Consider the following 17,123-nt stretch of genomic DNA (forward strand, 5'->3'; position numbering starts at 1 on the left):
TATTGGCAAATGGCTATAAAACCAGAAAGTTAGTGCAGTTTATACATTTGATATTGTTTTATTTGAGGGTTGTTAGGTTTTTCTGAAACTGTCACCCTTAAAACAAAGCACTTCAACTTTGACCTCTGGGCTACATTTAAAGTTATAGTAAAGCATTTAGAAAATCAGTGTAAACTTTGATGCTTTCTCTGAATCTGATTTAGCAGTAGAGAAAGACATTTGCACTTCATGGAATCCAGTTGAAGCCATTGTAGAAGTAAATTTATTATTATATTGCCCAGCTATGAAAGTAAGGCCTAGTTTGATGATGCACAAACAGTTTTCCCCCAATTCAATATTTTATTTACACTGAATGCATATTGAAAATATGTACTTACTTAAAACACATTCTGCCTAGCTATAGGCAAATCGAGCTGCTTTACCAATTATGTATAAAATACATCTTTGGGCAAAAAAAAACCCCTCCAGATAACCATTTGTAAAAAGTTGGATTTTAAAAAATGGAAGTTCAAGAATTCTCTACTATGTATGATTAAGCTGTACTTCTGGCATGAGTTAAAATGCTGTAATTCTAATAAGCTTTGAATAAAATGTTGCCTGAATTTTACATCTGTATTCATGGTAATGACATAAATTCTCATTGCAGTGTAGAAATCTTTGGATCAGGGTGGATAATAATCGATGATTTTTTTAAAAAAATTGGATTTTTTAAAAATTTAAATCAGATTTTTTAAATCAAATTTATTTTAATAAAATGCTTTTGGAGTAAAAATCTAAATATAGTTTTCTATTTAAGATACATTAATAATTTAGTTTATTCAGCATGAAATGGAGCTTAGTTATGTAGCTGTATATTCTGCAATATTTACATTTTTGGTAAACTCATTCAATGAATCCAAGCTTTGCAAGCTGAGATAACATGCACTGCATTGATGCATTCACACAATTTCACAGTAACCATGAGATAAATCATAAAACAAAGTTCAGGAATATTCTTTTATCCCATTGTTTTGCAAATCTATGTACACTACAAACTGTATGATTGTTTGAAGAAAAATGCATCTGTACCAGGTTCTAAGTGTTTTAATTAAATAAAAGAATTTGAGTAGTTCTCCAACTATTGTGTTTCCCCGAAAGTAAGACCCGGTCTTATATTATTTTTGCCTCCAAAAGAGGCATTAGGTCTTATTTTTTTGGGATGTCTTATATTTTTTGTGGTGGCACCAACAGCCCTGTCCAGCAGGCGCCCGCATGGCTGCCAGCCCACTTCTGTGGCCACTCGCAGCAGGAGGCGCATGGCACATCGTGCCACTGCCATCACAACAAGGCAAGCCAGGTGGGGGAGGGGGTGGAGCTGCTCCATGCACCCCACACTCGCTTACTTCAGGGCCCCACCAGCCAGGCCATTCCTTGCTCAGCAATCTTCCCTTTCCACTCCCGAGCCAAACTGTCACGCTACGGAGGATGGGTGGGTTAGGCCTGGTCCCCCTCCACTGTTTCAGAGCCAGGGGGGAGTGACGGCGAAAAGCTTTGCTGCTGCTATGTGCCACTGGAGGGGGATGAGTTAGGGCCTGTCCCAACATGGTGGAGGGGGAACGGGTCTATCCTACCCATCCTCCGTAGCATGGTAGTCCGGCTCGGGCGGGGAGTGAAAGGGAAGGTTGCCAAGCAAGGAATGGCCTGACTGGGCGGGGGGGACTTGAAGTAAGTAGGTATGAGGTAGCTCCACCCTCTCCCCCACCTGCCTTGCCTTGTGGCAGCAGCGGTATGATACGCACTCTCCTGCCCCATTGTGGCAGTGAGGTGGGACAGTGGGCAGGGTCCCAACTAGGCTTATTTTTGGGGTAGGGCTTATATTAGGCCCACCCCAAAAAATCAGGGTAGGTCTTATTTTCGCGGTAGATCTTATTTTCAGGAAACATGGTATGTGTGATTAACCTATTAACCTAAAATCGGTTCTGATATTGCTGTTTTACTAACCTGACAGCTTATTATTCTAAATAGGAAACCTTCATTTTGTTTGCAAATAATATTAAAGATTCTATCAGCAAGAATGAGTCCTTACATTTAAAGAGCACCTGTCATTTCAGATCCATCATGGCAGCGCCTATTAGCGGGCATTCACTCACCTGCTGCCTGCCATGTCTCTCACCTTGTGTCACTGCCTCATCACCAGCCGTCCCATTAAAGTGAATGGGACTGTTGGTGAGTCAACAGCGGATCAGAGGAGGAGCTGCTGTGGGACAGAGATGACAGTTGCTCTTTAAAAATCATGATTTAAATAGAGTTGATTTAAATCCAGCCTTTTTACTAGTGATTTAAATCACAATTTAAATCGTGATTTAAATCAAATCCACCCTGCTTTGGATATATCATTCACTCTTCCTGAATTCCTGGACAAGTCCCTGTAGATTTCTTTTAACAACTATTTTGATACTTTAATATTTGATTGCTATTTTGATTGAAGAAAATAAATCCTTCAGTATAAATTTTCATTATGGAAATCTTTGGACATATCTCACTATATTCCAAATATTTTTTGTAATTCAGTATGCCAAATGTTGATACCAACAATATAAACTGGGATTCTGATGCTTTGTGTTTTATTGCTTTCCTAATGTCTAACTGCAATTGTGTTTTTTACAATAGTAACAATGTAGACATTGTTTTTTTTAATGGAACTTTTTTCCAACTTCAGTCAATTCAGAATTGGTCTATATTTGAACTAGGATTTTTATATTATGTGGATGATCCTTTTACATTTAGAGTCTGAATTGGTCCAATTTTCTAATTAAGACAAGTACAGAGTTTTCAATTACTTATAGCCATCTATTACATTCCCGTGAAGGAATGTAAAGCTATAATTGGGAAAGCTGTATTTTGAGAAACCCATTAAAGGGAAAAGAAAAGAGAGATATTAAGGGTAACTTGGAGAAGCGGTTGCACAGAAGAAGTATGAGAAAGAAACTCCTGCTTTGATTTTGTTTTTGTGTAAGATGGGACAAAGAAAAACTTGGCCAAGCTTTCTTATTGCACCCTACAACAATGATGAATAATGAGGTAGCATTCCTGGAATTTCAATAGTATCTCCTTTTTTACTTGGTCTACCTTAAGGGGTTGACAAATTTCAGAGGAAAACAAACAGTAATTACTGTTGCAGTGATTCAGCTGAGGCGGAGGAGAAACATTTAAACTGGAACCAATGGGGTATCTGATCTGAGAAACATATTTCTGACATTTGTAACAGATGCTGAGATGATGGAGGTGCAGTCATGACCTTTCCTAGCAGCAGTAGCTGGTAATAAGATGACCTTCCCTGTTTTGTTGTGCTAATTTCATACTTGCAGTGGGAAAGAAAACCTTTTTGCTTTATATATTAAAAGATAGGAAATGAACATTTTTAAAAGCTACTTCTGGGTAGCTGCACTTCTAGTCACCTGGCTAGAAACTAACATCTGGCAAAAATGCTTTTATATGCCTTTTTTTTCAAACAATTTACTGGAATGTGATACATAGTAGAAAAAAAATGTTTTTCTATGACCTAAGAGAGGGGTCCCCTGGACCGGCACCAGGCCGCGCCATGCCACAAACCGGTCCACGCAAACAAGCAAAACCCCATCCGTGGGATGCAGGCAGTACATGAAACCACAGCCTCTCTGGTCCGTGGAAAAATCTCTCTCCATGGAATCGGTCCCTGGTGCCCAAAAGGTTGGGGACCTCTGATCTAAGAGATGGCCGCTAACAACCAACTTAGCAATTTGCTTTCCCCCCAGTTGGTAGATCACCATCACACTTAACAAAAGAAGGGTGACCTGAACTGTCACCATGTTTTTAGGATGGGAGACAGAGCACACAAGGAAGAATCCTGTCAGATATAACAAGTGTCTCTGATCGAAGGAAGAGAAACACTGCTTCTGAAAGAGAAAAGGTAGTGATTTTGACTTAAGCTCAACCTTTCTCAACTTTCTGTCTTCCACGTGTGATGAGACCACAACTTCCAGCTTTCTCAGCAGCAGCAGCATAGCTGGAGGGCGCCGGGCTGGAGAAGGCTTTGTCCCGGGCAGGCTATTGTGACGACTTAACGCTCCATCTTGTCATGCTCGAAATACAGCAGGAAAGCCAGAGCAGCACAAAGCGCACCAAAGTGATCCTCTGAGCTCCACAAGTCGGCCAATAGACGAAGCTTCCCCCATTCCCCCCCGGCCGCCCGGCTCCGAAGCATTTTAACGGAAGAAAGGGGGAGATGTTACAGCCTCGTGGGTGGAGACAGCCAAGCCGGGTGCAAGCTTCTTCCTGTTCAGCCTCGTTTCCTTTAGCGAGGAAGGGCTAAACTCGCCCTTTGCCTGGCTGGCGGGGATGTCATTTCGTGTGACCGGCAGGTGGATGATACCTGTTGCACAGGTGCGAAACAATGAAAGGCAAGACGCCGGACCAGGAGCCGGTTGCATCTCTCCCTGGCCCTTCTCCGCTGCCCAAGCTGCTCTCCGCCCTTTTCTATGGGACCTGCTCTTTCTTGATCGTTCTGGTAAACAAGACAGTGCTGACAGTTTACAGGTGAGATCAGAGGAAGAAGGTGCTGCGCGAACCTGCTGGGCAGCGGTCGGTCGGTCGGCCGGCCTTCAAATCAGCCCACTGTCAACTGGTCAAAGCTACGCCTTCTTCTCTCTTCGTCCCCTTCTCTGCGGAGTGGGGGGGGAGGGCCTTCCCGCACTGTGACCTCTGGCAACGCGATCGCGATCGGAATGGCGCGCCGTCTTCTTTTCCCGCCTTCAGCCGGGTTCCCGCTTCTTCTCTTATTGAAGCGTCTTGGGCTAATCCTTCTGCTTCCTCGTTCTCTGGAGGGCTTTTATGCCCAGCCCCAAAGAGAAATGTACTTTCTTTAGCTCGATAGGATTGTCTCCAGTTCTTCCTAAACTTACCGGTCCATTTTTTAAAAGGTGGTTTTGATTGGCAGCCCGGGAAATACCAGCTGTAGTCTCACAGATTCTGGTTCCGAAGTCCCGATTCCAAAGTTTCTTGCTCAACTTATAATACAGTTGAAGCAGATAGAGAAGAGAATTGGACACTGGGAATGCGTTCTTCAATTACGGTTGTTTAGCCCAAGGCTTGACTGCCCAGATCTGAGCTACAATATTTAGCTGATGGCAGTGAATACTGTAGATAGGTTTACAATAAATGGATTCTTTCTTGCCATCTAGTGGCTGCCTGGAATTTGTAACCTGTGTATCCCTTACCAACAGTAATGGCTTTTGTGATTCAAACAAATGTTTTTTATTTATTTTTACAATTATTTTATTAGATCAATAAATTAAACATTAATCCATTTTATTACCAGTCTACAATATTATTATTGTAACCCAGAGGCAAGATCTTTCCCAGGAAATTCCCATTGCTTTAATTCCGGTGGGATAGCTGAGATCTCAGATGCAGGCCCAGAGTCCTGTGATAAGCCAGGAGGAGGAAAGTAATTTGTGTTGTATATTTGAAAATTAATTATAATTATAAAGATGAGAATTTGTACACCGAGGCTATAGCAGCTGAATGACAGTGGACGAATAAAAATATCTCGATGTACAAACAAAGCAGCTTTTCTCCAAGCAAAAGAAGCATTTTGGCTAGCAGAGAGAAATCTTTGCAGCCATAATTTTGCAGGCTGATATGGGTGCATCACACCAAACTATGTGCATGGGCTGCCGGCTTCAGAAATACTTCTAACTTTTTGTGGCCATCTAGCAGTTAATCTGGTATCCAGATCTTGTGTCCAGATCTTCTATTTTGGTAGCTTACCACAACTCATGAATTTGCTGTAATTGTTGACAGTTGTAATTCATGATTTATGGCTTACCGGTATGATATGTGAACATGGCTATTTTGTATGAATACATTTCAAATACGTTGACCCCCTCCCCAAAATTTACCATCCACATTAAGAGTCTAAACCTTGCACCTGCAGCAAGGATTCAGCAAAAAACTGATAATAACTAGCCCAGGTGAATAAGGACCTCAGGTTTGGCAGCAGAGATGAGTGGATAGCAGGACTCCATATGGACAAAGATCAAGTCCCTTACAAGCCAGGCCATATTTCCAGACAAGTCAGGATCCTATACAAGATTATATATTGTGCTGTGGGAGGGCTCGTGAAGCCAGTACCGTTGGATAAGCAATGTGATATTAACTCTAGCCCCAGCAGATGGAGCCTGCAGGCTTTTAATGAAACAGATTGGCATAAGGAAATAAGTGTATCAAATGGCACATGCATAGAATAGAGAAGAGTAGCTTCTTTGCAGAAGAAGATTCCTAGAATTGATAAGCAGAAAACATTCATGTTATTGGGTTTCTGTCATGATTGTTAGGGAACACTTGCCACTTTATAGCCTGATGCTTCACTGCAGGCTTCTTATTTCTGACATTGTCCTGGCTGTTTTTATTATATGGTCTTTTATACCCTTGATATCCATAGCTTTTTTTAAATACACTCTTTATTATTCTGTTACTCTATTACAGATGTGTCCAATTCTGGCAACTTTAAGACCTGTGGACTTCAGCTCTCAGAATTCTCCAGTCCACAAGTCTTAAAGTTGCCAAGGTTGGATACCCCTGCTCTATTATTTTGTGTAATTGGAAATATAGGCTTAATTTTCTTCCAAAATACACATTGTAGATTGCAGTTGCATACAAATAATCCATACATGACTGTATTGCATTGGATAGCCAATATTTCTTTGTTTAAACAAGTTGCAGAGTTTTAACTATTTAAATTTTGATAGCTTCTGATTCGTGTATGTTTGCATATATATGACCTTTCTTTCTAAACTGAAATATACAATAGAATCACACACAAATACACACAAAATATGTGCATGCATAAATAAGTGTCACTTTTATTTTCTTTCTAGATTCCCATCTCCAATGTTTCTTGGAGTAGGACAGGTATGTTCATAGATAAAAGAGATTAAATGGTAAATATTCCAATTTACAAATATAGGTTTTCCAGTGGTTGAAATATGAAATGCAGATGATTTTCTTCCTCTTGAGAGAATTCTCTTCACTAAAGCCCATCTCAAGAGTTTTTATAAAGTAAGATTATAACAGGGATGCCATGTTCTGGTGATGAAACTATATTAGTGTTTTGGAATCTCAGAGACACAGATAGGCATCATGATACAAAGTGAGCAGGGTCAAGATTTTTCTTGAGAGAGGGGATTTTTCTTTATTTTTGTAAACAATGCTACTTTAGGATTAACATTTTTAAGCATGCTCTAATTTTTTGGAAATCTTCACAGTTGAAGGAGAGCACAAAAATGTATGAAAACATCCATGCAGATCAAACTGGAGTTCTGTGTCCATTGGTATAGTTTACAAATCTGTGAGGTTATTAAAAACAAATCAAACAGGTCTTCCTCAAAACAGCAGTATCTATAGTCCACCCCAGCTGCATATGGAAATTATATTTTGCTGCTGTATGTGATTTTCTCTCCCTTTTAGATGGTAACCACTATTCTCATCTTATATGTGTCAAAATTAAATAAAATCATTCATTTTCCTGATCTTGACAAAAGCATCCCTAAAAAGGTAAGAATGACTTAACTCCTTGCATGGGTTTTAATATTACCATGGAAAAAAAATGTTCCTAAATTCTGTTGGCGCATACAAGTGATCCAGATCCAATTAACAGAAGTTTGTGGCACCCTTTGTGCCCCTTAAAATGTCCCAATGGGAGGGAAAAAAAATTAAGGGACAGGCCCAATCAATGGGTTAAAGCCCCACCACCTCTTTTAAACATGCATCATAAACATTGCACACATTTTATGGTGAAGGGAAAACTCCAGCATGTTTGGAAGTAACCCTCATCACCAAGGATTAAGTATTTGCAGGCAGAATGTAAGAATTTAAAGTCTGAGAATGGAATGGGGGCCCTTTTGGAGTGAGAGGAAAAGGAAGATGGAGAAATGAACATATAAGCTGAGACAAAGCAAAGGGTGGAAGAAACAGCTGTGGGCCTTCTTTGTTCATGTCTGCCAAATTTCCCTGACCCTTCAAAGGGGCCTGGCCTTGAAACAGCTCCCTTTCTTGGCTCAGAACAAGGCTTTTCCCTACAAAAGGGATGCCAGCTGGACAGCAAGGGAGCCAGCTTTTGCCAAGGGAAAAGACTGCCCACACTTTCTCAGCCTAGGCTGCCATCCCAAACTTGCCTGCCAGGTGGGAGAGACCACAAGACATGCATTCCTACTGCAAGATCTCTTCCTTTGTTGAAAGTTCATGTAATTATTTAACCGACTGAAGCTTCAAAGGAGACAGCATTTGTTGTATGTAAAGTTTTGTCCTTGAAAGCTTAAAAGGGCAAGTGTGAATCGCTCAATCTTCCTACTCCTTGGTTGATCCAATATTTGCTTTTAGGCACTTGCAAATTCTCTTCATTAAGGAGTCATTGCCACTCATTTTACCCTTACAGGGAATTTGCATGGTAGAATTGCTAGATTCTTTCCATGCATGATTATTATTGTTTTCCATCATGTCCTTTTTAAAATAAACCCAGTAACATACAAATCAGTTGTTAACACTTACTGTATGCATTTATGTGAATTGCACAATGATCATTGTTTCTGAATAAAGATCAAACCCATAAAATATCGCAGATTGTGGGGCTTGGGTTAAAGTAGGGTCTCCAGATAAATTGGTTGAAAAAAACCCCTCTGCTAATCTAATATTCCAGCTCTTGGGGTTTTGATTCTAAATCAATCCTACACAACCAAGATGTTTATGACCATGCAATTATTAGAAAACTCCATTGTTCTCAGTAGGTGGCAGCACTTAGCTAAACTTGGTTTATCTCAAGTAACAATACAGGACTTGTTAGTGCTGGAATGAGGATCACCAGGAGATCACCAGGCTATTGACAAAACTGGGAATTGGGAAAAATAAACTGGATGAAGGAAGTAGAAAACAATTTCCATACTGTTGCCAAGTAACCATCATGGCTATAGCCATATAGTCACCAGAAATCTAAACAGGTTTTATATTTATTAATCCCAAGTGAATACAAAGAGATGTACTTCTAACTGATAATCTTCATCGGCACATATGGTAGTAAATGCTTAGAGAAAAATATTATGTATGTTCATTCATTGTCATTATGATGGGTCCAATATTTTTGTTTTGTAAGTTAAATATAATTGTATTGATATAAGCAGGAGTAAGGTCATGCAAAGAATCAGATACTAACAAGTGATGTTCCTTTATATGGCCTGCTAATTTGTCTGTTTCTATGGGTGTTATGAATTATATGGTTTATGAATTGATTTGAACAGATTTCTTCCAAAGTGGAGTGAAATGGCATAATCTGAATGGTGCATTTGTTTTATTACAGTTGTTTCCACTTCCTCTGATTTATATTGGAAATCATATAAGTGGATTATCAAGCATAGGCAAGCTAAGGTATAGTAATGTCCAGGTAGTAAAGTCAAACTGATAATTTCTTTGTATTTAAACCTTTGTAAATTTCAGTCGTTTTTCCAAGACTGTTAAAAATGGACTATATTTTTGCACAAAAGCATCCTCATCTTGCCAAAGCATTGCTTTGGATATTCCAGTGTATAAAATCAGTTTATAAAGTAAGTGTTGGGCTTAGGAACAAAATACCTGTAAAGAAACTTTACAACTAGCCATTCTATTTTCTATCCTTGTGTTTTGACATTTTCTTTCTCCCCTTTTGGTGATTGATATGTTCTTCAGCTTTGACTGCTGAAAATGGATGTTGAAAATGGATGTAGATTAGACAGTGGGCCATTCATTGTGTGAAAAATTGGGTGGGGTAGTTAGAATGCGTTGTTTGGGGAATCTGCTGCCTGAATAGATAATTGCATGTCATGTAACCGTTTTATTTGAGATGGTACTCCAGTCTCATCCAATTGCTTAACAGATATGTAGGTGAATCACAAATCTCCATCAGTACATCTAGGAAGCATATCTAAAGCAGTGCTCTTTGGTATAGCTCAGTAACATGGCATTTAGGATTCTAACACATAACGCTACCCTCATATTTGCTGATCTCACACACTTATGCCAGTTATTTGTTTGATGTCTGCATCATTGCATGCAGCTGTGTGGAGATATCTGGAAAGGTTGCTAGCCTTTGTCTTGGGCATGCACTGGTCATTTCACACTCTTCTGAAAGCAGCACACTAGTGTACTCATGTGTGATTATTTTGGGTTTTTCATAACTAGGAATAAGTATTTAGAATTTGCACTTGACTTAGACACCCTGTGAATTTCTAATTATCTATTAATACAATACAGCAATATTGGGACATTCTTCTGTATTAATATGGAAAGGGTTATGCAGCTCAACATTAATGATCGTGTAGGAGTCCTTCCCAGCTTGGGAGCTTCCAGTCCAGGTTAGAGAAGACTATTTATTAGTTTCTGACCTGGCTCACCAAAATCTTTTCCATAGTTGCCTTGGTTCTCAGCATTTAGATAGCTATTCATGGAAAATACCATATCACTGACTACTTGAGAACTAATTTTAACTCAATTAAAAGGAAATTACTGGAAACAAATTGTATGAGACAGATGCCAAATTTTTTTTAAATTATTCTTACTTCCAACTATTCTACTGTCTAAGCATTCTTTGGAGTCAGACTGACATTTGGCTTTGCAACTGAGAATTTATTTAGGGGCATTCTTAATGTCAGTTGAAGCTGAGGATGAAAGTAGTGAAGATACATAATGAGTCATGAAGGAGTTTGCCACTGACACAAACTAGTCTCTCTCTCTCTCTCTCTCTCTCTCTCTCTCTCTCTCTCTCTCTCTCTCTCTCTCTCTCTCTCTCTCTCTCTCTCTCTCTCTCTCTCTCTCTCTCTCTCTCTCTCTCTCTCTCTCTCTCTCTAAATACAGCTTGCCAATGTTTACAGTCCTGAGGAAGTTTACCATTCCTCTTACATTACTGCTGGAAATTATTATTCTTGGGTAAGTATTTGCCTCTCATTTCTGAAATACCACAATGGTTTATTGGGTCACATAATGATCCAGTGTATTTTGTTGAGTAATAAGAATTAGAAGAGACAATTTGAACTGCTTAAAATTATTTGGGCACATAATTTCCTGTCTATGAATAATAGAAATCTGGAGCCAAACATTTGGTTCAAGGCAGCTCTTCTCCTTCATGCCTTTCTTCCTAACTCCCTGTAGTGTGATATTTTGATCAAGCCCAATCTTTCTCTTGGCTCTTCCTTTTGGCTTTTCATCTAAGTCACCCTTTTCCTTATTTCTGTTTGGCTACCTTCATTGTTTCCTTCTCTTTAGCTACTTTGTCTCTTTCCTATCCTCACTCTACCAGTTCTGGCTTGCAAAATTCAGATGACCCCTAGAGGGCAGCAAAGAGCTTCCTGTTATGTCTTTGCTACCATCTACTGCAGTGCTTATTTATATTTCTGAAGGGAATATCTAGTAAACCTGCCCCTGCTCCTCTTCCTTCTTCTGAATACAAAATCTTTGTTGTCTTCTTCTTCTGTCTTTTTCTTCGTGCTGCATTTTAGAAACTCCAGTACTTTCCCTGTAACTATGTAGTTATTCTGTTCTCAAAAATATTAAAAACAGCTTATCCTCCCAAGAATATACAGAGATTACTATGCTGTATTATCTATTTAGTGCCTGCTGCCCCTGGGTAACTGTTTGATTCAATCCCTGGGAATCAGTTCTATTGAACTCAGTGTTTTTCCCTTCTTAGAATTTGACGGCATTTGTGGAGTAAGTTGTTCCACATTACTGCTTAATTTCTAGAAAGGTATAAAAGTGAATACTAATTTTGACTGACCAATTAGTTAGTGAATGAGGCTGGATTTATAGGCAGCTGTTGGATTTATAGGAAGTTATTGTATATCAGATTGGGCCCTCTAGTTCTGTACTGTCTAGTCCAGGCATATCAAACTCGCGACGTCACATGACGTCGTGCGATGTATCGCGACTTTTTTCCTATTGCCAGCAATGGGATGGGCACGGTTTTGGTGTGACGCATCCAGACCGCGGGCCGGCAGTTTGACATGCCTGGTCTAGTCCTTTATTGAGAATTCTTTTTTCTTTTTCTTTTTTTGGAACAAAGAATTTTCCCAACTCTTTCTGTATATACCAAGAATTGTATTTGGACCTTCTACATGTAGAGACTCTTTCAAATTCTTTGGGATGAAAAGGCGATTTTGTTCTCCTATGGATCAAGTGAAACAAAGAAGGCTCACTCATTCTAGAATCTCAATGTCTTAATTCTTGAATATGCATTTAGAGAGATATCATTTATTTTTACAGGAAACGCTTTCCCCTGAGCATTATAATCAGTGTGTTTGCAATCATTTTGGGTGCCTTAATAGCAGCAGGGTAAGATTTTAAAGTTTCCTTTAGAACTCCGTATTTGTTTCTTAACATCAGCGAAAAATAATATTCCTTTGTAGGTCAGTGTTTGGATGAATGAGTAGATACTGTAAAATATTTGTACACTGCAGTTTTCTGTAGCAGCCTTCCCCAACCTAGTGCCCTAAAAATAGTTGGTGTTTCAACTCCCAGAGTTCCCAGCTAGCTTGGTCAATTAGCTGGAAGTTCTGGGAGATGTAATCATAGCACTTTCAGAGAACTATGAAATGGGTAAAGGTGGTCTAGATCAGAAGTCCCCAACGTTTTGGGCACCAGGGACCGGTTTCGTGAAGAGAGATTTTCCACAGACCAGAGGGGCCGTGGTTTCATGTACTGCCTGCATCCTGTGCATAGGGCTTTGCTTGTTTGTGTGGACCAATTTCTGGCATGCCGCAGACTGGTGCCGGTCCACGGATCAGGGGTTGGGGACCCCTGGTCTAGATGAACAATGACAATGGTCTGGAAATCATCTGCAGATGATGTTGACTGTGCTGCAGAACACAAAAATTAACATGCCTTTGACATTTCTTAAACAAAGATGATCCAAAATAAATTGATGTGACTTGTGTACAGCAGTTCAAAATTTGGAAGTCAACTGGGGAAATTATTCTAGTGCATCACAGAAGGAGAAGGATGGAGTCACTAATTGTAATCACAATGGCCTGAGTCCACAGTTAATTATACTGAAGGTCTCACAATAAATCATGCTTTATATTGCGTGATAAAAATGTCCTGGTAGATTGGGGAGTACTAATAGCAGAGGCCTGGGAGAACTGCAGCTCCTAGTAATTTCCTGCCAAATGGAACAAGTATATTGTCAAAGCAATTGAATATGAAACATAGCCCTGGTGGCACAGTGGTTAAAGTGCTGTATTGCAGGCAAACTGCCCACAGCCTGGAGTTCAATGGGGCTCAAGGTTGATTTAGCTTTCCATCCTTTAAGATTGGTAAAATGAGGGCCCAGATTTTTAGGGTCAATATGGAAATAATGCTTACATTGTAAACCATCCAGAGAATGCTATAAAGCACTATGGGACAGTATATAAGCCTAAATGCTATTGCTATTGTTATATATTATAAAGGATATAATATTATTTATTGATGTTCATGTGTATGCTTGTGCTCATATAGTAAGATTCTATAGAAATTCCTTCTCTATTAGGTTGTCCTATGTCTTATCCCACTGTAATTTCAACATCTCCATCAAATATTTTACTGTTGGTGTAATTGTTTTCTGATTAAACTCTCACACACTAAATATACTTTAAATGGCAAACCAACTTATACATAATATATTTTATAAAATGGCCACATGACTTTTATGTAAACTTTGAATTTTCTCAGTATGTTTACTTTATTAAACAAACAAGACTAGACTGTTTTTTTTACCCCAGAGTTCTTACAAATTTATCTCTTGTTTCTAATATGGATACAACTTGGAGAGTAGACAGAATATGTCCACTGCAAAGAAAGCTATTGTTTAAATTTATGCTATTTAAATTAGTCTCTCTTTCCATATTTTATTTTCCAGATCAGATTTAGCTTTCAGCTTGGAAGGCTATGTTTCTGTTTTGCTCAATGATATCTTCACGGCAGCAAATGGTGTTTATACTAAACAAAAAATTGACCCTCAGGTAACTATGCAGAGAATTATGTGTTCTTCTTTGCATTTTTTAAACATGTGGGTTTAACATGTGGAAAAATAGATTTGGAAGTCACCTTAAAGTTTAGATGTTGTATAGTTTTCTTAATACTCTTTAAAAGCCTGATATAGTGGAATACCTCTTTTTTTTTAAAAAAAAAAGTATTTGTAGACCACTTTTTATAACTGTCTTTTCACAAGGTCATAAATATTTTACTGTAATATCTTTGTGAAAGTTTCAACCACTTTTATATCTTAAATACTGCTATTCTGTCAACTTAAAAAAATGTTCTGTAGCTGATTGCTGTGGCTGATTCATGTAAGCAAGGAATATGTAAGCTATGATCTCAGGGCTTTAAAAAGCTGACAAATTGACATTTTAAAGGGAAAATCAGTAAATCTGGGCAAGTATTTGATTCTTGAAATTATACTTAATTAATGCTCCAACACTGGAAGTTTTTAAGAAGAGACTGGACAGCCATCTGTCCGAAATGGTGTAGGGTTTCCTGCCTGAGCAGGGGGTTGGACTCGATGACCTCCAAGGTCCCTTCCAACTTTTTTATTATTATTATTATTATTATTATTATTATTATTATTATTATTATTATTATTATTATTATTATTATTATTAATGTAATTTGAACTGAATTTGAATGCAAATTAAACTAAGTTTTGTCCTGCCTGAGCCAACTTCCAGAATGCGATTGCCAATCAAGGATTCAAGTTTCATAATTGGTTTGAAAAAGGGTTTTCAATCCTGGTTTAAACCAATTTCTATTCTAGACTCTGATAGTTGTACCTCATACTTCTAATCATACATATTGCTTCCACCAGACTAGACATTTATATGGAAAGATCCATGCTATTGGCTCTTTGTTCTGTTTTAGTTAAGGATAATTAGTTCAGTCATTATCATCTTATTATTCCGCCTAACATTTTTCCACATAGAATCTTATTTGATAAACAGTTAATATTATCCAGGCTTACATGCCCTTCAAACAGAATCTTCACGATTCATTTAATTTACTGGGTTCTATATACGTTACCGTAGATATCTCAGTGCTGAATCCTTCAGGAACTCTTAAGTAATTATCTATTAGATTTTTTTAACATATGTATTTGTTTATACAGGAGCTGGGAAGATATGGAGTAATTTTTTATAATGCCTGCTTTATGATAATTCCTACAGTTCTCATCAGTTTTTTCACTGGAGATTTCCAGCAGGTAAATAGAGCTTAGGAACCAATCGAGTGGTCCTAAATTTATATTTGTGGAATGATAGGTGTTTGGGATCCTTTTGCATATGAAGTAAAAATGTAGGATTTTGTCCTCTAAGAGGCGATTGATTTTATAACATTATAAGTAGTGGTTTAGTATAAGATATGAAATCTCATTTTGGCGAGTTAGGAATAGAACAGAAGATTAAGGGGAAATATTAATCTTCCATAAACTTTATCCATCCATCCTTTCAAATTATCTTGGCTGATATTTGGTGCTGACTGAGAAGAACTATATTTCTCTCGGAACCTTCATTCCAATTTTTTTTTCTTCTATTCATTTGTGTCTGATAGTCAGCGATTGCCTGGACGCATATCCCTGCATTGTCCTTGGTAAGGTTTTTCTGAAGTGGTATGCCATTGCTTCTCCCTGAGGCTGATAGAAAGTGACTGGTGCAAGGTGGAACTAGAACTCACAATCTCCTGGTTTCTAGCCTGATACCTTAACACTACAGGAAACTGGCTCATTCAATAATTACATGGCTACTATTAAATGGCTACCAACTGTTTGGGAGTGGGAGGAAGGAACTGCATAAGAGCTCTTGGAGGGAAGATTCTTTTTCTTAGCTAAACTAACATCTTTGGACATTACCTAAACCAGGGGTCTTCAAACTTGGCCCTTTTATGACTTGTGGACTTCAACTCCCAGAATTCCTCAGCCAGCATTTCTGACTGAGGAATTCTGGGAGTTGAAGTCCACAAGTCATAAAAGGGCCAAGTTTGAAGACCCCTGACCTAAACCCTCCAATCCCATGTGCTCTTAATGGCTACTTGTGAAGTCTGTGGGAATCTGCAGGCATGCATCTTGGCAATTCAGAGAGAGAGAGAGAGAGAGAGAGAGAGAGAGAGAGAGAGAGAGAGAGAGAGAGAGAGAGAAAATCAATAATTAGTGATTTACAAGTAAAAGGAAATCTGTAACATGAAGATGTGCCGCCTGTTGGAAGTCAGCAGAACAACACTTGGTGTGGTTTCTGAAGATCAAGCAGATTTTTTTTCCTCAGATTCAATTATTTTTGTGAATTGGATTTTTCAACAAATAATTGGTAATTTTTCTCTCTCTAAATATATCAAAAATCTTATCTTTTTTATTTTTATAGGCCACGGATTTCCAGCAGTGGACAAACATTTTATTTATCTTTCAGTTTCTTCTTTCTTGTGTGTTGGGGTAAGAGGATCTTGGACAAATAATCAAGTAATGACTGGCATGAGTTTGCATCTTGGAAATCCTTCTGCATAATTAGCAGAGTAAGATAAGCTAAAAAGAGAAATATCTCAATGATTCATGCTCTGTTCTCATAGTATAGCTTTTGTATCCTGCTGCACAACATTTTAAGAACTATCTCTTTTTATTAAAGAGCAAAAATAATTTCCACATGCTCTCTGATTCTTTTTCAGTGTAGTTTGCTTTGGGACATTTTTATTGGCCACATCAATGAAATTAGAACAGGAATCCCTTGATAGTGTAGCACAGGGGTCTTCAAACTTGGCCCTTTTATGACTTGTGGACTTCAACTCCCAGAATTTTTCAGCCAGGCACGTTGGCTGAGAAATTCTGGGGGTTGAAGTTCACAAGTCATAAAAAGGCCAAGTTTGAAGACCCCTGGTGTAGCACATTTTAAATCCTGCAAATCAGGTGATAGTTTCCAGAGGATACTTGGTGCCGTATAAAAATGATGGAGTCAGTAGAAGCTCAGTTTTAGTTTGCCTAATTTTGTATCAGATCTTCAAATGCAGCAGGTTTTAGATTATGTTTAGGCTATTTTAAATACTGAAACGCAACATAAAATAGGGTAGTGAATGTC

General features: G+C 38.5%; 1 protein-coding gene across 1 annotated transcript; it reads left to right on the top strand.

The window, feature by feature from the left end:
* Positions 1 to 4,318: 4,318 nt before the first annotated feature.
* On the top strand, positions 4,319 to 16,486 carry SLC35D2 (solute carrier family 35 member D2; the record flags this gene model as incomplete). The annotated part of the gene is made up of 9 exons (XM_015826248.1): positions 4,319 to 4,554; positions 6,897 to 6,930; positions 7,486 to 7,572; positions 9,368 to 9,435; positions 10,897 to 10,968; positions 12,301 to 12,369; positions 13,934 to 14,036; positions 15,176 to 15,268; positions 16,419 to 16,486. Coding segments are annotated over exons 1-9 (737 nt in total), but the record flags the coding sequence as incomplete, so codon positions are not given.
* Between the last annotated feature and the right edge of the window lie 637 nt (positions 16,487 to 17,123).

The sequence above is a fragment of the Protobothrops mucrosquamatus genome, unplaced genomic scaffold, assembly GCF_001527695.2.
Source record: "Protobothrops mucrosquamatus isolate PMUCROS unplaced genomic scaffold, P.Mucros_1.0 scaffold3024, whole genome shotgun sequence".
Taxonomy (NCBI): domain Eukaryota; kingdom Metazoa; phylum Chordata; class Lepidosauria; order Squamata; family Viperidae; genus Protobothrops; species Protobothrops mucrosquamatus.